Raw genomic sequence first — 21,781 nt, forward strand, 5'->3', positions numbered from 1 at the left:
TGCCCGAAATTCTCAGTGATGCATTTTTGGTCCTACTTTTAGGACTAGGAGTAAAAGCGTTTCATCAACTTTCTTAACCAAGGAAAAGACTCCTATTTCTGCTGATATTTAAGAGAGCTCCAGAGGTCAGTCGACAAAAAACTGAATCATTTTTGTGACTGACATTGTGCGGGGTGCAAAAAGAGTACATGCAGAAACATCCACAGTAAAGAAAGATCCTCACAACCTCACTTTGACAGCAGGGAAAATGCAGCTTAGAAACAGAGATAATTTGATTCTGTCACAACCAACAATTTCAGCAGCAATAAATCAGACTTTGATCGCTCTTACAGTGCGTCAGATAGTACAAAGAATCATTCATTTCCCCACCATTCAGCGTGAAGTCATGGAAAAACAAGCTGCAGTCATGCAAATTCATAATTATTATTAATAATTAATTAGATTTTATTTTATCATATTATTGTGGTGTATTTCCGAAGGGTAATATTACAGAAATACCACATTTTTCTGGACACACTGTACATTAACAAGGTGTGTAGTTGAAATAGGAATTGGGCAGTGGAGGAGAAGATTTCATTTTCTCCAACATCATCACTGTGTGTAAAATATTGCAGAATATATGCAAGATGTGGCATTATTATAGACATTGTGAAACAATGTGATTGGATAGGACTGACAAGGATATCTCACACAGCTCAGTCAAATATTCTCTTTTAAATTGTACATACATTTTTTTTGTTTAGGTATGTGACTGGGTTGCATGTGTATTCTTGCAGCCTACTATGCAAATGGCTTTTTGGTAAAGCTATGCATTTAAGAATGTTGCTAATGCTGCATTTTTTTTTTTACCGCTGTCTAATACGACAAACTGCAAGTGTCGAAACTACAGTATGTCATTATCAGCATGTATACCAGCATGTGATCACAGATCTGAGCACAGATTTCACATTTAATTGTGAAATGTGGACACAGCTGGGCTCCAATCTGACACATCTGATCACAGAGGTCTCATTGAAAGTGTACTTGTGGACGTGACTGAAGAGTCATGTGAATATTACATGAGGAAACTCTAAATGTCACTTTGGCTGCTAAATGTATTGAAAGTCAGTTTGTTCCACAGCCATTCTGGAGATAATCCATCACCACTGCAGGCGTTAGTGGTTCTGCAATTGTTAAATTATTAAAAATCTAATTTGTTAATCTTAGTTGTTAATTTTCTAATGTGCTCACCACGGCCAAAAAACAGTTTTTTCCACAGAAAATATCATCTTCAAATATACTAATTGTTTCAGTGACGAGCGTTTCCAGGTTTGGTTACCATCTGTCAGACGGATGGATGTCCTTTCATTAGGTGGCAGATAATTCACTGTGTGGTCAGACAGAAGGTGGAGTCCGTGGACTCCAGTCGCAGCTTTTTGCTTCTGCTTTACCTACACGTTAGAGCTCCCCAACAGTTTGCTTCTCTGCCTGAAATCACTGGGTTTCGTTCAGTCTGGGATGCAAAATGGCACAACTGAAAGAGATGTACCAGGTTCAGGTTCAATTCACCATCAGGTCACTCTGTTGATCAAAGTGATTCTGACGAAACAAGTACACCGGGGCAGTAGCTTCTTTGTTGCAGGACAACAGAGCTGTAAAGCAACAACTATAAGTCCCAGAGGGCATTGCTGTAAGAATTATCCAATCAGAGAGCTTCAGATTCTGTTGCCATACGGCTGATGGTGAGGTGAAGTTAGAGGTTGAGCCTTGTGGGAACTGTTTGGATTTTGGATCAATTTGATCTAAATATTCTTAAGGCTGGGTATCGAACCTCAGTACTTGTTTGGTACTGTGCAACATGTGTCTGTAGTATAAAAACTGTTAAGTACCTAAACTGAAAGTTGGGTTGAAACTGATGGTGGATTGAGTTCAGCCTGGACACGGATCTGCAGGTGCTGGTTTCACAAAGATAAACTCCCTCCTGGAAAATAAATAAAACTAGTGGTACCACTTTAAATTAAGTCAGCCTTTATAAAGGGTGCATAGGTTGTAACTAATAGCTTTAGTAATGGTTAATAAATAATTAACTAATGCTTTATAAATCAGTAATAAGCCATTAATCACAATCTGTGAAGCGCACCTCCTCAGTCGCAGGAGAGACGTGTGGCAAAGATTCTGCGTGAGGGGAATTTGAGTCAAAAATCGTACTCCTTCTCAGAGTCACAACTCAGTCAAATCTTAACACACAGACATGATACACATATTTTTAGAGTGTGACTCACACTTCCGGAGGATATCATAATCTCGTCCATCACGTATAAACACCCATAAAGCCGCTTAGAAATAGTATTAAAAAATTACGCTCCTGTTAACTTCAAAACTTGCCTGAGAATCCTCAAATTTTTAAGTTTTCGTCAGTATTAAAGTAATCCACTTGATGGACAAATTGCAAAAACAAAACTGCTAATAGCTAATTCTGCATACTTTTTAGTGGTGCCAATTGGCCAAAATGTAAACAAATGTAGGCTAACGTTTGGGTTGCTATGTTGTCAAAAATCCCTTTCGTTATCCTCCTCCAGCATCAAACTGTCTTTTTAAAAAAAAAAAAAAAAAAAAACTCCAGTGATCACTGCATCACTTCCCGTCTTGAAAAGAGCTACAGAGCATTTGGACCAAATCCATTTATTAACAACTATTAACATTTATAACTGCAGATGACTTGGTAACTTTTGCTATTGGCTTATTAGAAAAAGAGAAACGCAAGACTTTTTATTAATGACTTAATTACTACAAATTAGGTATTTTTGACAAACTGGAAACCCAAAACTGGTTCTTATTAATGGCTTATGACTGAGCTATAAAGCATTAGTAAATTATCTATTAACTTTTAATTAATTAAGCCATTAGTTAAAACTCTATAAAGGGTGCCTTATTAGAAAGTAGGACAAAACTAGTTTCTACCAGTGTAATAGTCTCTATTAAAACTACTGACATTGAACAATTTTGTAATTTGTGTGAACTGACTCTAATCAGCCGAAGTATAGTGATATAACTGAGAGAAGACTGACTCTCCTCCATGTTTAATCTTCAGCCAAAGAGTTGCTGTGAACGCGCCTCTGCAAGTGCTTAAAACTACGACTGGCGTGAATCTGTAGATCAGTTTAACGTATCTTTGTGCAACCAGCTCCTGAGGAAACTGAATCTCACCAGAAACTGGTGGTGTTGCTCTCTAACACCTTCCTTTCGTTCTTCTATGTTTTATCCAGGAGCCCAGACTGCTCCTCCCCCTCCACCTCCTCCTCCTCCTCTCCCTCCTACGCTGGACTCCTCCTCCTGTCCTCCTCTGTCCTCCTCTGACGGAGCGGGAGGAGGTCGCACCGCCTTGCTGAGCTCCATCCAGACCTTCAGTAAGGGCAAACTGAAGAAGGCCGAGACCATCGACCGCAGCAAACCCATCATCTGACCCCGCCCGCCACCACAACCTGTCCTCGACCAGGAAACCGTCACTACAGCGACATGACCAACCCGCTGGTTCTGAACTGTGGTCTGGACTGGTTCACGTCGTCGCTCCCTAAGATGTGAAAACAAATCACTAACAAAAAAAATCCAAGTACCATTTTAGTTTTTATTGCTATTTCTGCTTTTAAATTTTTATTATCTGTTGCTGTGGTTAGAGAGAGTAGAGGACGGGCGGGTGAAAATGGCCGCCTCAGTCTGCCCTTTCTAAAAACCCTGGACAATCCAAGGCACCTGAAGGTTTGTCTTCTCTGACTGCTTTGTCAGTAGCAGACAGCACCAGGCTCCAGAGAAAAAAAGTTGGTAAACTCAATCTGAGTCTGGTGAGCTTTTCTGGTTGACCTGCTGCTTCAGCCGGCAGCCAACTGGCTTCTTTTCTGCTCTTCAGCTTGTAAAAGTGGCGGTTGAACGTTTGGAATTTGAACTTTTTGAGCCACTGTGGACGCTTCATCCCGCTGGGTGATGAAGCTGAATTTCCTGGATCCAAAACTCTCATCATCAGTGCTCTGACACTGTCATGGCGCTGTACTGGTCCTGATCCCGGAGCAGCAGAGAAACTGGCCCAAACTCCAGCTTTCCCTCTTCGAAATCATCTCTGATGACATTTAGCCTCCAGACTCTACTGAGACTGTTTCACTGCAGGACGTCAGTGACGACTCCAGAAAATCAATAGAGCTACATTGCAAACAATCGCCATCGTCATGTCATTTCTGTTTATAATTAAGTCCCAAAAACATAATTTTTCTTAGTGAAAAAATCTTCCCAGTGCAGAATATTTTAATAGAAATCAAATTCTCATGGAACTTGACATTAGAAGATATTTACATTTAAGTTGTTTTGCATTTATTTGAAACAAGTTGAAAATTCTTAGCAAACTTGCAGATTTATTTTCACTAAGACTCAAATTACAGACAAAAATGACTTGATAAGAAAGATGTTTGTTGCAATGTGTCTGTCTGAAACGACACAAACCTTAACCACAGTCATGGTGGGTTCACACCTGCGGTTGGTTTTGTTTGGTCTGAACCAGAGGGGAGAGATTAACTAATTGCACAAAATGAAGCAATGAATGAGAGAACCTTAGTTAAAACCATGACAAGGAGACTCAGCTGTGATCATCTCAGTTAAGAACACAAAGAAATATCTGAATTCTTCAGTCCAGACTCCACTTTGTTCTGTTCAGCTCTGTAAGCATGAGGCGTCCTGATTGGTCAGTTGTAGATTCATGCTGAACAACTTAACGGCTGTTTCAGACCAAACACACAAGAGCGAATAGTTTGCACGAGGTAGAGCGCAAAATGAAGAGCAGCACATAATCCTACAAAGCAGCTATCCGCGATGCTACAAACTACAACAAGTGTGTTTCCATCCAGCAGTTTTTTGCGCATAAAAAAGCTGAGTGGAAACGCCAAAAATAAAAAATATTGCAAAAAAGTTTTTACACTTGGCTGAGGTGGAAAAGTTGGTGTGTAGATAAAAACATGATGTACATGTGACTTAAAAGTCACTCAAGCTTGACTAATGGGATGTAAACAATGACAATATAACTTTTCTTACGTGGTATCCTCATCCCTTTTCACTCGGTCCCGGTAGGACTGCAGAGTAAGATTACAAAACTGCTGGAATTCAGAGATGCACAAAGTTTACTTTTCCAGTGAAATTATCGCCATCATACTGTAACTTCTGCCTCACATCAATAAGAGAATAGCATTGGACGTGTCTTGTTCAGTTTAGTTGAACTTTGGCTGCTAAACGTGGCAGAAAATAAGCGTAGGGTGTGCCACTATGGCTAGTGCAGCTGCTCTCTCCATTGGAAATAATGGCCTTGCTCTAAGTCAAACTTGCACTTTTGGTGTGAAAGCCTGTAAGAGATACTGGTCAGACGTCCGTACTGTCCCAGATCAGAGCAACATGGATCCACAGCGACGAGCTGCTCAGCTCTGATTGTATTTAGGGTCTGAAATTAATCTGAAATTTTAAAAAAAATCCACCAGCTACTGTGGCAGGAGATTAAAAAAAACATCATTAACAACATGTAAGATTTTGATGATTTTGCTTCTTTGCACCAGAATAAAACCTTATTATTCCACATGCGAGACCCATACTGCCGCTGTGGCATGTTGGCCCATTAACCTCACATATACTCAACTTCACTGCTGATCATTTTCAAAATGATCCACCAGTTTTTAGATTTCCTTCTGTCCTGGCAGCCATTGGTTTCATTAATTTCTCTGAAAATCAACTTGCAGAGATTTGAAACTTGCTACAGAGAGAAAATCCATCACAGTCAACATGCAGATTTTGTCAAAGTTACTTTATAGTCGTGTGGTAATTTAAAGTTGCTTGCAGGAACTGTATCAAACAGTCGTTGTACTAGTTGTAATCGACTGCACATCAGAGATTAGAGACCTGCCTGTTGAAGAGCTACTTTTCGTGATGCAACAAATGACCAACTTCAAAAAATAAAACAAAGAAGCCGTTTCACCCCTCTCCCACCAACCAGCTAGTCAAGGCATCAGCCCAAACTGATGTTTGATCAGATTAGATGTTGAGTCTCTATAAATGCATCAAGGAATGATTTTTAAAGAGACCCTGCTCACAAGTGCAGTATAATGTGACGATAACGTAATTTACATTAAATAAAATAAACAATGTAGGCAAATAAATGGATCTCTCCACAGCAAGTTTCACACTTTTCATAGAAATTACCTGAAGTCATTTGTGGCCTGGAAAGAAGGAAATTGGTAATATCTTTGGATGTTTGCCCTTCACAGCTAAAGTCACATCTGCAGACATAAAAGTACAAGTTATTATACTAAACAGGGTTGGGGTTAGTAGTAACACTGGTGACTTTAACATTGTTACCCTCCACAGAGCTCAGTTTACCTTCATTTGACAGCCGTTGAGGGTTAATTTCAGACCCTTATTGTGTTGATTCTTGTTATTTTTAAGTGTTTTGCTTCTGTTTTAATTCTGTTGTATTTTAATGTTTGTCGTCGTCACAGAGCTGAGATTCCTTTATTTTATTGTGCCATATGGATTCTTGTGCCTATATGGAAATCTGAATGTTTCTTTTGTTAAAATATTGTATGTGACAGTAACATATCATAAAGCTCTGTCTGATGAGGATAACGCTTTAGCACACAGGATGTTATTACATGATTATTGGCATTAGAGTTTGGGCAGATCGGAGCAACGTCCCTAAATGAGCAACTAATGATTATTTTCATTATCGCTTTCGTCTATAAAATGTCAGAAAATAGTGAAAAATGTCTATCACCGTTTTCCAGAACCCAAGGTGATGTCTTCACATGTCTTGTTTTGTCTGAGCTACAGTCCAAAACCCAATGATATTCAGTTTACACTGATATAAAACAAACTAAAGCAGCATGTTTGGAATCTTTGCTTAAGAAGTGACTTTAAACGACTAATCGCTTATCAGAATCAATTAATCAACTAATTGTTTTAGCAATAAAAATATCCCATGTGGTATGACTGAAAATCAAAATCTAGCCTAAAAGTTAAAGTGGGATTAAATGTCAGATTCTTGGTTTTGGAAAGAAAATGGGTGATTTAGATCCGACTCTGTCCGACTGTCTATCTTCCTCAGTAGATTGAGTTTTGCCCAGTTGTCATGGAATTACACGTTCAAATTTCCATTTTTCTGAGCTCTTTTTACGGACTTCTCATCCATGGTGGAAAATATTCAATGACAACTCTGCAACTGCATACGCTGAGGAAGGTGGTGTGATACAATCGAAAGCTCCAGAACACCTACTAAATGGACCTTTTTGTGAGTTTGTTTTGTCAACTTCTGCTTCCAAGGTCAAGAATGAACTTTCAATCTCGAACATGTACTGGATTCAAAGTGAAGCTGCAGTTACGACTCTTTAGCTTCCACAATGTTTCATTATGAGAGGGATTTGATCCGATTGCTTAAAGGAACAGTTCGACATTTTGGGGAAACGCACTTATTCTCTTTGTAGGACTGTAACATGAGAAGATCGATATCAGTCATATGTCTGTCCGTTAAATGTGAAGCTACAGCCAGCAGCCGCTTAGCACAGAATGAAAACTGGAAACGGGCAAACAGCTAGACTAGCTCAGTCTGAAGATAACAGACTCCGCCTACCAGCACCTCTGGGCTCACAAATTTTTGTATGGATTAAACGAACGACATATAACATGTAAATTAGTGAATGAGAGGTGCTTGTAGGCAGACTTTATTACCGTTAGATAGAGGCGGGCTTTCTGTTTCCTCCTGTTTCAGTCTTTGTGCTAAGCTAAGCTAACCGGCTTCTCGCTGTAGCCTTATATTTAACGGACAGATGTGTGTGAGTGGTAACGATCATCTCCTCTAACTCTCTGCCCAAAAGCAAATAAGCATATTTCCCAAAATGTCGAATTATTCTTTTAAAAGTGGGTGTGACTATGGACTCTCAGGGTAGAAGCACCACAAGGCCGCCAGGATCTACGACTGATCTGCACAGTGAATTTTTTTTATTTCACTGTGTCTCAGTTCTCATTTCTTCACCTTTTACGTTAATCCTACTCACCTGTGATTACCTGACATACTGTGTGCTCAAGTGTGGCGGACAGAGCTGCGATTGGAGCAGATTTTGTTGTGAATCTGATCACAACAATCCAAGTTTTAGCACTCAGAGTGTTTGTTTTAAATGACTGCTCTATGTTGAAATCATTTGTTTTTATTATTCAGTGCAATCCGGTCCAATGCGATGGTCTTCGCGTTTTGAATGGTCATTAAATTGTATCAGTATATTTCTCTGCAGCACTTTACCCAGAGGTGTGTTTGTGAAAACAATTTGCGGAATAAATTCAGAGTCCCAGAGACGGCGCTGGATTACATGTAAATTGGTATGAAAAACCACTCTGCAATGTCTAGGTCATTTACAGTTACAGATGCATCAAATGTTTTGTCACAATGTCGCCTTTAGATGAAAATATCTTTTCTACATTTAATGCAGCTGCAGAATGACCCTCCTCATCATCAATATTGAAATAAAAAATCTACCAAGCCTGCTGTGATGAAATGATAACTATCAACCGAATGTACATTTGATTAAAAAATGGTTCAGGAAGATTGAGAGTGTTTATTGCAAATGCTTATGGCAAACTGTTTTTGAACGCACCTTTAGAAATATGGAAGATTTAAAAAGCCTTAATAAAAACAAATCAAAGAAATAAAGTGAAATACAATACACATTGTAATATGCATTTCCTTTTTATTTATAAAAAGGAAATACATATAAAAGCTCCCTTGCACCTCCTCATGAAGAATAATTTGTATTGTCAGGTCTATGTTCGTCCTCCGCAGGACAACACTGAAATGCACCTCTTTGTTTTCTGTGTTGTGATTTGATTTTAATGTGGCATGGACAATGGACAAAAATCAGTTCATTCAGTTATTATAGACAAAAGGATAAATAATTTTAGCATATGTTTTCCATTTAAATATGACAGTATATGCATAAATAAAAAGGAAATAAACATTACAATTTGTATTGTATTTCACTTTATTTCAGTTTGATTTGTTTATTATTTAGGCATGTTAAATCTTCCACAGCACTATGAAAATCAGGGTTATGTATAAAGTAAAGTAAAATTTACATTTCCATTAATCAGGAAACATATTACTTGCGATTAAAAAGTGAGTTAATTCATGCACTAGGAACACAGGGAAGGGGAGACCAACAGTTCTCTATAATTGTATAGCGAGTGGTATTCCTCTTCAAACTGCTGTGGTTCTCCAGGAGGTAGAAAGACAGAATAAGCAGAGGCAGCCAGGAACGACACGAGTACTTCAGTTTATGAAGCAGGTCTTTCTGTTCCAAGTTAGTTTCTTCATCAGTGATGTAACCTGGAGTCATCAGATGTTTCGGGTCTTTCAACCTCAGACAACCTCGCCCACGGGACCCAGCCAGGGTCAGGCCCCAGCTTGTGTCCAAGTAGCCTGTTTGGTCCACGGGTAGAACTCCAAGGTTTCCTGCAGTGATTTATAGCGGATGTGGACCACCTCTCCTTGAACAAAGATCACTTCTACTAACGTAAGAAAAAATGTCTACCCTTTTATTTAAAAAAACATTTAAAAAAAGACTCCTGCATACTGTCAGTCACTCATACTCACTTTTACACAGACAAACAGAACTGGTAACACACACAGCAAATGCCATTTAATAAGTTGATGACTGATGGCCTATTTAACTAAAATGTATTAACTAAACTGATCATAAGACAAGATACCACCTCCACACTACTCCTCATGACCGTCAAACTGAACTTAATGTGTCAAACTGGTGGAGTTCACCTTTAAAGAAAGAGATCATTTAAGTCTTATGATGCTTATGAAGTTTTTCCTTATGTTTGCATTCATCTTGCTCAGTTTGGTTTGTGTCTGCAGTATTTGCTGCTGACTGAGGATGCACACAATAATAATAACTTTAAAACAAAGTTGCAAAGCGCTTTACAATAAAAACATTGAATAAAAGCAAATAAGATCCAGAACTTAAGATATAAACATGGTAAAATTATTTAAATAATTCCAACAAATACCATCAGATTCAGAAAAAGCCATTCGATAAAAGTCAGTCTTAAGAAGAGATTTAAAGGAGGATACTGTGTTTGCCTTCCTGAGATCCTCAGGCAGGGACTTCCACAGCTGAGGGGCCCGGAAAGCAAAGGTCCGGTCACCTTTAGTGACAAGTTGAGATTTTGGAACCATAAGTAGGGCCCTGCCAGAGGATCTCATCTGCATTTTTCTACTTGAGCACCCACTTTTTAAGTATTTAGTTAGTATGTCTCCTGCTTTTTATAAATTCAAGCCTCTGTTTATTCCAAAGTGGTTTCAAGTTTTCCTTCGGCTGTCCTGTTGTGTGGATGAAGAGGCAGAAGATATGCAGAAAAAAAGATGGAAGCATGGTTGTCTTACTCTTAGAAAGATGAAGTTTGATGCTGATGTCTCTGTGGATTTGTCTTTTTTGTCCCTAAGTGTGGAGGACTCTGCTCTCTCTCGCACTGTCTCTTTTTTGTGTCTCCTGTTTGACGACCGTGTGACTGGCTGATGAAATCGTCCAGATTCCTCCCTCCTCCTCTTCTATTTTGTCTTCCCCAACTGGTTTTGCCACATGTATTCAGCACATCACAGAAGAATGTGCATTGGGTCGAGGTAGCAGTTGACTGTGGTGGCCCTGAAGTGCAAAACACAGTTTCACAAAACAACAAAACAGAAAACATTTAAGAACCAGAAACAGAACAAAAAAACAAAACAAAACAAAACAAAACTGTGCAGCGTTCCATTCAACTTTATCAAATGCCTTTTCAACATCTGAAGTTGCCAAAAGAGCTCCTTCAGGGACAAAACCCGTTTGTATGTCTGTCTGTATGCACAAGTTTACCCATTAGACTGAGTCTTCTAGCTAGTGTTTTAGCCAAAATGTTTTGGTCTGTGTTCAGTAGAGGGATAGGAGAACCCACTTCTTCTAAATCTTTCCCTTTCTTTTGAATTAGGTAATAATAGCTTCATTCAGTGTTTCTGGCAATATACTGTCTTTATATGCTTATTTATACATTCTAAGTAGATAGGGGGCTAATAGACAACTAAACTTCTTGTATTTCTCATTTCCTAATCCATCTGGACCCAAACTCCCGTTTTTCAGCGAAACAATGATTTTATTATTTCTTCTCATGTAATTTCAGCATTTAGGGCACTACGGTCATACTGATTCAGTGAATTTGGATGTATATAACCCCTCATAAAATTGACGGAATCTATCATGTAAGTCTTTATGTGAGGTATGGAGAGTACCATTTTGTTGAAACTGTATTTTTAGCTCTGTGATTGGATGTTTCTAGCTGAAATGCACAGTGGGAGTTGTAGTTTACTTCTACCTTTAAAGTTTTTTATGTACACAAGCTTGTACCTTAGATTGTTACCAAAGACCCAGATATTTTCTAACGCAGTTATGATCTTTTGTAGGCCTACTGATGATTTAACCAAAGTTTAGCGCCCATCCAAGCCATAGAAGTGCTCCAGCTGTGAGTCACATAAAATTGCCAATGGGAAAATTTAATGGGATTTTTACTTGTGGAACCAGGGTGCCACTTCACAACTCTATTTATTTGAAAATTTATACACAGCTAAGCAGCACTCTGGATCTGGTTTATATTAATTTGTGGTGTCTTGTAAGGCATACACATGACACTATAATAAAAACTTAATTCCTTCATTCAGTATGTTTTTATTTGTCATTCCTAACATTTCATCAGTTGTTTTTCTTGTGGTGGGATTGGGCTTCCATATTTACTGACAGCGCCACCATAGACCGTAGGCCTATAACACAGCGCAACACAGTGTCCTTGGATATGTTGTCTGTTTTTTCCACTCTTGAGTTTTCTACCGCCTCCTTCTCCGCTGAACCGCTGTGATTGGATGTTTTTTATGACACGTTCTGACCGACATGTAAACCGCAGCTTTGATTGGTTGAGATCTCCTGACGTCGGTAGAGTCCCCGCCTTCTCTCCGGCAGAGGACAGGTTGAACATGGCGGCGTCCCTGAGGTGCTTTCTCCGCTCAGGAAAGGTATGGGATCATTCAAAAAATGTGGCCTTTATATCACCACTTTTCGTTTGTTCTTGATTAATTAAGTAATGGCGTCTCTCTGTCTTTTCACAGAATGCCGTGTCGGTTCTCCGGCGGCGGGAATTTCACAGGAGTGCTCCTTCCGCTGTGCAGGTCAGTGTTAGCAGCTAGCAGGCTAACTTTAGCTACAGCTCCACCCGTTTGCTGGCTGTATGTTTTTATGTTGTTTTTAACTACAGAGTTTAATGACAGAGTTTAAAGTACAGCTGACAGATGTCATTGTCAGTGGTACCTAGCCGGACTAGGTTTTAGCTACTCTTTTTAAGGTGAAGGGATCCTGCTGTTGGCCGGTCACTGAGCAGAGATGCGGGCTGTCACATCATGTCAACCCTCTGATGACCATGAAACCACTGTCCATTTATTAAACTGGTGACTGTCGCTGGTTGCTTGTAGAAACAGCAGACATTAAAACCAGAGAGAAAAACATTTAGCTGCCCACTTATGCGTTATATAAAAATATATCTTTTTTTCGCATTACAATATTATAGATATCCATCTAAATCTTTGTTAAAGTGATAGTTACTCATTTGTCAGTATTGGTAAGATTTAGAAAGAGTTAAAGGTGGTTCAGTTTTTGTTGAAACTGTTTTTAGAGGTTTTGATTCAACTTTATATTCATTTTGTAGGTTGTAGTTTGTGGTGCTGTTGAATTGTGTTGTTATACTGAGAGTTTTTTCCAATATTAGGTCACGGGCTGCTAAAAACATTCCCCACTTTAATAACTTAGTAACTTCAATAGGGCTGCAACTAACAATTATTTTCATTATCAATTAATCTATCGGATTATTTATTAGATCAATCGGCTGATAATTAAAATGTCCAAAATGGTTAAAAATGCGCATCCCAAGTACATCCAAGGTGATGTCTTAAAATGCTTTTTTTTTTTGGTCCATCCAGCAGTTTAAAACCCAAAGATGTTCAGTTTACAGTTATACAGAGGAAACCAGCGAATCCTCACATGGGATTTAGTTGCAGCCCTACAAAAAACAAACATATGGGATTTAAATCCTTATCATCATGCAATTATTAATCCTGTCGCCACCAAAGCCTGATGCCTCTCTTACGCTAAACTATTATCCATTTATTTATTTAGTAATATGAAAAGAACAAATATAAAAACAGCATATGAGGGTAAACTCTGTAGTCTGGGTGACAGTAGTGGGTCTGTACTGACTTCTGCGCTGTTGTTTTTGTCAGATGATGGTCCGTGATGCCCTGAACCAGGCGATGGATGAGGAGCTGGAGAGGGACGAGCGGGTGTTCCTGTTGGGTGAGGAGGTGGCCCAGTACGACGGAGCCTACAAGGTGAGTAGACACTCCGTAGATCACGGTGGATGAGGTTCATGAAGACAGCACATCCACTTCTGCTGAGATGCTAACTAGCCTGTGATTAGACCAGATATGGGAGAGTTAGAGAATCTCTGGTCATATTGCACATCACAGTTACACACTGAGGCTGTGAATCGAATTCAGTGAAAGCAGCAGAGAAGCAGAATCAGGAGATAACAGGGTGAAACATGAGCTGTAGGTGATTTTAACTTAGTTTTAACACTCACTGTCTACCTTTGGACATTTCAGTAGCTAAGCCTGTTCACTCTATTTCTGTCTGCAGCTGGCCTCATCAACAAGGCCCAGGACCCCCATTGACACTGACTCTCACCCCACCCACCACACATACACTTATAGTACAGTAAACTCATACTGTAAACTTTTGCACATTCCCATGTTAATATTTTGCACATTCCACAAACTGTAATTTAAATAACAGTCACGTTGTACATATTCTTTATTATTTAAAAAAAAATATATATTTTTGATATTCTTTAATATCGTATTGTCAATTTTATATTTGTGATTATTGACCTGCAGTACTTGGTTTATATTTCTACTATGTTTATTGTTTTGCACCAAAATACCAAAGCAAATTCCTTGTATGTCTAAACCAACATGGCAATAAAGCTGATTCTGATTCTTCTATTACAATTTGGGTAGTTTTGTCCATCATTTCTGTCAGTACTCACTAAGTTAATAGAGATTAATAAAAATAAGTCCTGCAGGGCAAAAAGCAAGGGCAGTCAGACAATTAGACAAACGCTTTATATTTTTCCCCAACAAACCAACATGTGTGCTGGAAAATTTATCTGGAACAAGGAATGTTATATAACCGGTTGCTTGGCCTAATTCTGTATATAATACTGTGTGTGTGTGTGTAGGTGAGCAGGGGTCTGTGGAAGAAGTACGGAGACAAACGCATCATCGACACTCCGATCACAGAGGTGAGACACTCCAACATTAGCCCTTCACAAATGTTCTCTGTTGTACGCTAAACTGAATCAGAGTGCTCTGTCAGTGTTAGCTTTGTGATCAAAACACTCCAGAGAAACATTTCTCAGCTGGTTAACACCCCTCTCTCTGGTGCAGATGGGTTTTGCCGGCATCGCAGTGGGAGCCGCCATGGTGAGTTCCTTTCCATCCACATCACAACTTAAAAAATGCAAGTTCACCTGAAAAGCTTCTGCAGCGTGTTGTTTATTGTCTGATAAACTTTCCTAGTTATATTAGCCCAGCTCAAACCAACATGAGCATCATTAGTATGCAGAACAGCTAAGAGGGCTGAGCTGGAAGCCCAGTGAATTATATTCAGATCAAACTGTCAACATTCTTCAACCAAAGTCAAGTAAAGAGTAATACACCAAACTGTTGTATTTTTAAAAAAAAAAGACCCGATCTGAATAAACCTGAGGATAATAGACTTGATCCAAAATGCGATGGACCCAAACAGAGAGAAAGCAGCAACACTGGCAGCAGCATGATGCTCCACCAGTTAACGAGAAGCCACAGAGGAGAAGCAGTACGTGTCATTTTTCCTCCAGTTTTCTCCACAGTTCTTCTCTGTTTGCCGTAAAAAACATATTTCTCTCCCGTGATGATGACGACGCACCACATGATCAGACTGATAGCGAATCCACTCTGATCTATTAGAGTACTGACATATTGACACTCAGATTGACGGAGTCCGGGAGGTGTTATGGCAACACTATGAATCGCTTTAATTTAATACAGTTTCATTTTAATCTTGGACAGTAAAAACGTAGATACTACCAATGTCATCCAGTTCATAAAAACTCATAAATATCTTTTATCATTGTTTTTTTTTCAAACTTCCTGCTAACTGAATGTACCACACCAAAGGCGTTTGCTGCCCTCTACAAGAGGGAAGGAGGCAAAATATGTAACATGATATTAAATCGAGAGCATGAGTTAGTAATTTGTGCGCTCAAGTTAGTTTTTCTTCTCCATGAAACCTCCCAGGCTTCGTACAGACCTGTGGCAAGACCCTGCCCTAAATTTGTTTAAATTCTAATGAAGGCCACCTGATCACCCACAACACGCCTGATTACTCTTCAGAAACTTCCCCAGCAGCTCTCACTAATATTAAACTGCTGTCCCCCGCAGGCTGGCCTGAGACCCATCTGTGAGTTCATGACCTTTAACTTCTCCATGCAAGCCATCGACCAGGTCATCAATTCTGCGGCAAAGACCTACTACATGTCAGCCGGTCAACAGCCGGTGCCCATCGTCTTCAGAGGACCCAACGGAGCATCGGCAGGCGTCGCCGCACAGCACTCGCAGTGCTTCGCTGCATGGTGCGTCCACTTACACTTGTTACTGTTACTACTGTCACTTAGCTCTTAATACTGTGTGCTAGTTTCTTTATAGTAGCTTTATTACAACTTGAACTTACTTTTGTAGTTTTGTCCATTTTATCAGTAACAATGACGTTGTACTCACTGACTAAACACCTGAGATCTGGGAAAAAAATATGTCCGAGTCAAGAAACACGAGCAGTCAAACAATCAAATAGACAAAACTGTGAAAATAAGCCCCAAAAAAGGAATTATTCTGCAATGGTGGTAGTTGAAGTAACAGTAGGTGATGCTGGTCTGACAGTAGTGCTGGTGTCAGTGGTGTCAGTGTGGTTGCTGTGTCTGTCTGTAGGTATGCTCACTGTCCAGGTCTGAAGGTTGTGAGTCCCTGGAACTCAGAAGATGCCAAAGGTCTCCTGAAATCAGCCATCAGAGACGACAACCCTGGTGAGACACAGCACACTACAGCATGCCAAAGGTTTACCAGCCTGAAGGTTTTATAGGAAGAAATCTGCATAATGCATTTACAGTCAAGGAAAACTTCACTCTGAAATGAAACCTTGCTGTCATTTATCTTCTTTCACTGGTTTCTGTCCTCAGCACACAGCGGGTTATCTTGCACCTTCATTTCAGCCTTTAACAAAACTGCTGTAGTCAACTTGAACCTTTTTTAAAGGAAACTTGGAGTTTGGAGATTTTACTGTGCTATAAATTACTTTGATTTGATGCAGTGATATTGACATGAGTAGAGAGTCCCTCTGTCCCACCAGACAGAAATAATACCCAAGAGCATGGGTTTGATTTCAGAAGTCAGGGGAGACATTGTGAAGTCAGGGGTTCCTCAACCAAAAAAGACTATTGCTTAGACTTTGTTAGCCTGACAAAATTATTCATTACAAGTGCTATGTAAATTGATATAACGCTCTTCTTAAAATCTCATTTAGCTTCACAGAGACCTGGTACATAATGTTAGATAATGTTGTTTCTATTTCTCCAGTCCTGTCTCATTTTCGATTAATGCTCAATTCAAGAATCTTTTTAGAATATAAACAGTAAATCAAAATACTGGTATACATCATATGACTTTTTGTTTGTTTTACCCAAAAATTTGCAGATAAGTTGGAAGTGTTTTTGTTTTTTTTCTCTCGGACTGCATCCAAACAGCCTCCACCAGTGAAAGGTTAGGGCAGCCTGTGCGTAGCCTGACAGTCGAAACCCGGGGGAATATAAAGTCCACAAAGTTGTTGCTGCTGCTGCTTGTAAAGCTTACTGCTGTGAGTGTGAGAGTGCAATGTGTGTGTGTTACAGTGGTGTTCCTGGAGAATGAGCTGATGTACGGGGTTGCCTTCGAGATGTCGGAGGAGTCACAGTCCAAAGACTTCACCATTCCCATCGGCAAGGCCAAGGTGGAGAGACAAGGTGAGACTGATACAGGACGCACTGCTCCAACGAGGCCTCTGTGGCCTCAAAGCTGCAACAGACTACCAGTCTGTCTGTAAAACTTCAGAAGAGACACAAATTACTATTCCTTCAGTAACAACAGTGTATCCATCTGCCCAATAGTCTGCCTGGCAACCTGACAGTGGTGACAGGACTTCAGGAAGCTTCACACAGTCACTGCACCAGACTGTTGTTCAACAACAAATAGCTCCAGCATGTAGATCAGTATCATGAGGATGATACTGATCTTCTTGTCTTACACTTGTTTGCTTTTAGTATTTAGTATTTAGTATTTCCCAAAATGTTTAACTATTCCTTTAACTTGTGTAAATCACAGCAGGGGCTGAATAGACATGTGCAGCAGTCTGTAATAGTGTTTTATAGAAAATAATGTGATTTTGATGGTTTGCATGAAAAAACTTGTGTTGTTGTTGTCAGACATAAACATGGTGATAATATCTGGGGGGAAACGGGGAGTGGGCTTTGTGAGGATGTTGAGGTAAAGGTGAGATATTTCTCCCTGAGCTGTCAGTGTCACTGTTGTGTTCCTGAACCTCTTCTTCTTCTTCTTGTGTTTCAGGGAATCATGTCACTTTGGTCACTCACTCTCGGTACGTCAGTCACTGCCTGGATGCCGCTGTTGTCCTCGCCAAGGAGGGAATCGAGTGTGAGGTAGAGGAAGGAACACACCTGTTGTTATCTGACACAGATTACCTGTGAGACTACCTGTTAACTACTTCTTGTCTGTCTTTGTGTCAGGTGATCAATCTGCGGACCATCCGTCCTATGGATGTGGAGAGTATTGAGACCAGCGTGATGAAGACCAACCACCTGGTGACAGTGGAGGGCGGCTGGCCTCAGTTTGGGGTTGGAGCTGAGATCTGCGCCAGGATCATGGAAGGTAACAGCTGACACACTGCATTAAAGCCCTTTTCAGACATCGCTGCTTCGTCAGCCTGATAGTGATGGCTTTTTATCATTCAGACACACAGTAGGTGACTTAATGTTCCTTACGGCTTCATCCAGACATGACAGAACATTTACAGAAAGAGCCATATGCTTGCACAATATTTAGCACCTTGTACGTGAGAGGAAGCGGTATCACTGCTGGGAAACAGCTGTGAGTTGAAAAGTTAAAGGATATGAAGGAAGATGACTGTTCTGTTTGTCTCTGGCTGCATCACTGATGCATTTTAAAACTTATATCTCTGTTGAAGACATAGGGCCCTATTTTAACTGTGCAAGCGCAACGACAAAAGCATAGGTCTTGGGCACCTGGACTGTTGGCGTCTCCAAGTTCACCTGCTAATTTGGTTCATATATGTGCAGCAGCATAAAGTGCAGAAGGGCTGGAAATTGTAGATCAGAGTGTGTGGTGATTAATAAATCTGCTCTCAGCCAGTCACAACACTGCTGTCATCGCTGTGAATCAGCTGAGCCAATCACAGTGATGCATGTCGACAACAGCTCAACAAGTGCAGGATGGCACGATGTGAACACATAGCACCACAAATGCAGCCAGAGGCAGATGGTGTGTGTGTGTTTAACTGTTATTTAGTTCAGTGATGATAGAAAAAAATTGTTTGGTGAAGCCGTTGATATGATCGAATCTATCCAATGCCATTTCAGTCATAATTCTGCTGTATCACGCTGTAAATGGTTACATCATAGCTTAAAAATGCAGCATTTGCTTCATAATGTATTTCAAGAATAAAACATTAACAGCTGCATTTTTTCTTTTTAAAGATGGAAAGGAGGCTGTAACACACAGGATTAATGAGCTCCAGTAATCTGACTTCTCACACATAAACAGGCAGAATAATGAGTTATAACTGATCCGTCTGGTGTGTGTGGTTATTTTGTAGCAGTCTGATGTGATTTAATGAAGGTAAACGAAATGAAAAGCTGTGCATAACGGCACTGCGCTCTAACACATCTCCAATCAGAGGCTGCAGATTTATCAGCATGTCTGTCCTGCTGCCTTCAGACGGCTGCAGGGATTTAATGAACTGATCGAGAAACTTTTCATACAGTCTAAAGCAGCTGTGGACGACAGATCCTGTAAGAATCACCTGTTTTAATGTATGTATCAATGCAGGCAGACTTACCGATGTTCCTGCTTTAATCACACTAAAAGTAATTTTGATGCTGATTTTTAAATGCATCTACTGGTTGGAGTGGTCTTTAACTTAAATTAGTTTATATATGTTTTAAGTATTATTGCGTTATTGCCCCCACCTTTCACAAGTGAATCTTCTCATCAGCTGTCAGAAATGTCGGAATATTTCAAACCTAAAATTTTCTCTCCTCAAATCCTTCAATTTGTATGTACCGCTGTTGATTTTTGTGTGCGATTGGCTGGTCTGTAGACTGACAGGCTAAACTTGGAACGTCTTGATTTGATTTAAATCCCCCCCGATGGTGTGAAATATCAACAGTGAGCTTGGAGAACATTTGAGGATTTAAGGGCACTAAAATAAAATCTTAAACCTCCTGTGTGTGTGTGTTTTCAGGTCCCGCCTTCAACTACCTGGACTCTCCGGTTACCAGGGTGACAGGCGTCGACATCCCCATGCCGTACGCCAAAATCTTAGAGGACAACAGCCTGCCGCAAATCAAAGACATCATCTTCTCTGTCAAAAAGACCCTCAATGTCTGACGCACACACAGGACAAACCCACCTGAATCCTCTTTGTCTTGTTCACACAGACGGTGGAAATGTTATCTGGTAAAACATTTGAACCATGTGCAAATACAGCCAAACGGTTCCTTTTAAAAACACTCCAGATTAATGTTACCAGCCAGATGCTTGTCAATGAAGCGCACAACTGTTTATCTGCACCCAGAGCTTTGGACACACAGAGTTCAGTCAAGTTGTCACCTCTGTTAGTCCGTTACAAACTTGACCAAACTCTGTGTGTGGCTCTGGCTGCTCTCTTGACTTCCTCCCCTTCAAAATAAAAGTTGCTCTATCCTGTAGACTTTTCTGTGCTTCTGAGGAACTTTGATAACAACAAAACTGCTGAGTGAGCACCAAAAAAAAAAGTCAGGATTTGATCAGTCTGCAGGTCTGAGAGCTGGCAGGGTTGCACAACAGGTATGTTGTGTAAAGAATCGTGTACATTCAATTTCTTAACCCCTCCAGAAGAACTTGGCAGAATTTCTTAAAAGCTTTTAGTTTTGTCAGTTTGTGTTTCGAGTGACTGAAATGTGTCTGTAGAGTCGAGTATCGAGCACTGTATCTCAGTCAGATTACATTTTAACTTCTTAATTTGACACTGGTGCCACCCAAATAGAAAAAAAGGGTTAAAACATGTTAACCCCAAACTAAGTATTGAGAAAAGTGCTCACACTCTCAGAATCTGACAAAATATCTGGTGAGATCAGACTCTGAACTCTGATTCAGACTTGCAGACAGATTATAACTTAATTTTTCGCTCTCAGTAGTTTTGTTGTTAATAAACTCCCACATGGGTGCCCCAGTAGCTCTCCTGGTAAAGCTTCAGCTGTTCAAATAAAGGCCAAAAAAATATTTAAAAAACTCCCACAAATTTCTAACCACCCAAACATATTATACTAAGTCTGTTAACTTAATTCCTCACACTGACTCGAGTTCGTCTCTAAAAGCAGCAGTGAAGAAGAATGAACCAGCTGAGTGCTGGAGGTGAAGTGTGGTCAGGAATATTTATTGTAGCTGCAGCAGCTCTGTTGATGTTTCTGTTGCTGTAAATGACTCTGTTACAGAAATAAAAACCTTTCAATCCTTCATGCTGGTTTTATTTCTTTCCTCTGATGATTCAGGAATCCATCCTGTTTACTTCCTGTTCTTAGTAAGTTAAGGCCTCTGCTGTCCGATTGGTTGGTTTGTAGATGTGGGTCATAGTGGCAGTCTACATCTTAAAATGTATTTTCGTGATCTCACAGGTGTTTACTGTCTGTCCAGGTTAACCTTCCCCAGGGTGAAACCAACATTAAAATCCAGTATTTCTACAAACTGTGCCTGTGGATGTAATGTAGAGCAAAGAAGAGAACAGCGTGGTTATGTTTGTAGTGCTGTTAAAAAGCTGGCCACAGTCTGTGCAAATACCGGATTTAAACGTTGGTTTCGCCCCGGCAAAGATGTTCTTATCCCAGGCAGACAGTAACCACATCTGAGATCCCTCCCCCCAAAAATCCTTTGAAGATGCAAACCCCTGCAGGATAACAAGTAAAAAATAAGTTTCTTTTTCTCTCTCTCTCTCCATATATATATACAAACACGCACGCACACACAGAGCTGGGAATCTGCAAAGTAACCAGTGACTAAAGCTGCCAAATATGTAGTGGAGTAAAATTTATAAAGTACAAGTACCTCAAAATTGTACTTAAGTACAGTACCTGGGTAAACTTTCCACTACTGTTGGTTTCTGCTGTATGTAGTAAGCTAGTGAGCTGGACATGTTAACGTTTGCAGCTTACATTAGAGAAGACACATTGTTTAATCTCTTCTTTACACTTTTGCGCTTTTTTTTTTTTTTTGAAAGGATAAAAAGAACCAAAAAAA

The 21,781-nt window shown here is 40.0% G+C and overlaps 2 protein-coding genes and 1 long non-coding RNA gene across 5 annotated transcripts in view; 2 read left to right on the forward strand and 1 right to left on the reverse strand.

Annotated features, from left to right (window-relative positions):
- Positions 1–8,594, forward strand: part of pxk (PX domain containing serine/threonine kinase) — a 26,317-nt gene extending 17,723 nt beyond the window's left edge. For 2 of the 3 annotated variants that reach the window (XM_044210725.1, XM_044210735.1), the window contains exon 18: positions 3,246–8,594. In XM_044210725.1, the coding sequence (XP_044066660.1) occupies positions 3,246–3,442 (197 nt within the window). In that variant the 3' untranslated portion in view covers positions 3,443–8,594. The remainder of the gene's footprint in view (positions 1–3,245) is intronic. The other variant, XM_044210744.1, reaches the window with a different exon arrangement.
- LOC122882887 lies at positions 6,883–13,460 on the reverse strand. The gene is made up of 2 exons (XR_006379484.1): positions 13,326–13,460; positions 6,883–10,700 (listed from the first exon to the last, which is right to left on the reverse strand). It is a non-coding gene; the product is annotated as an uncharacterized LOC122882887 (long non-coding RNA).
- Positions 11,966–21,004, forward strand: pdhb (pyruvate dehydrogenase E1 subunit beta). The gene is made up of 11 exons (XM_044210759.1): positions 11,966–12,091; positions 12,185–12,244; positions 13,349–13,456; positions 14,365–14,427; positions 14,573–14,608; positions 15,608–15,798; positions 16,151–16,245; positions 17,107–17,217; positions 17,819–17,910; positions 17,998–18,139; positions 19,752–21,004. Exons 1-11 carry the CDS (start codon positions 12,053–12,055, stop codon positions 19,895–19,897), a joined length of 1,083 nt encoding a protein of 360 aa, XP_044066694.1. The 5' UTR covers positions 11,966–12,052; the 3' UTR covers positions 19,898–21,004.
- The last annotated feature ends 777 nt before the right edge of the window (positions 21,005–21,781 follow it).

Source organism: Siniperca chuatsi, linkage group LG2 (genome assembly GCF_020085105.1).
Source record: "Siniperca chuatsi isolate FFG_IHB_CAS linkage group LG2, ASM2008510v1, whole genome shotgun sequence".
NCBI classification, from domain to species: Eukaryota; Metazoa; Chordata; class Actinopteri; order Centrarchiformes; family Sinipercidae; genus Siniperca; species Siniperca chuatsi.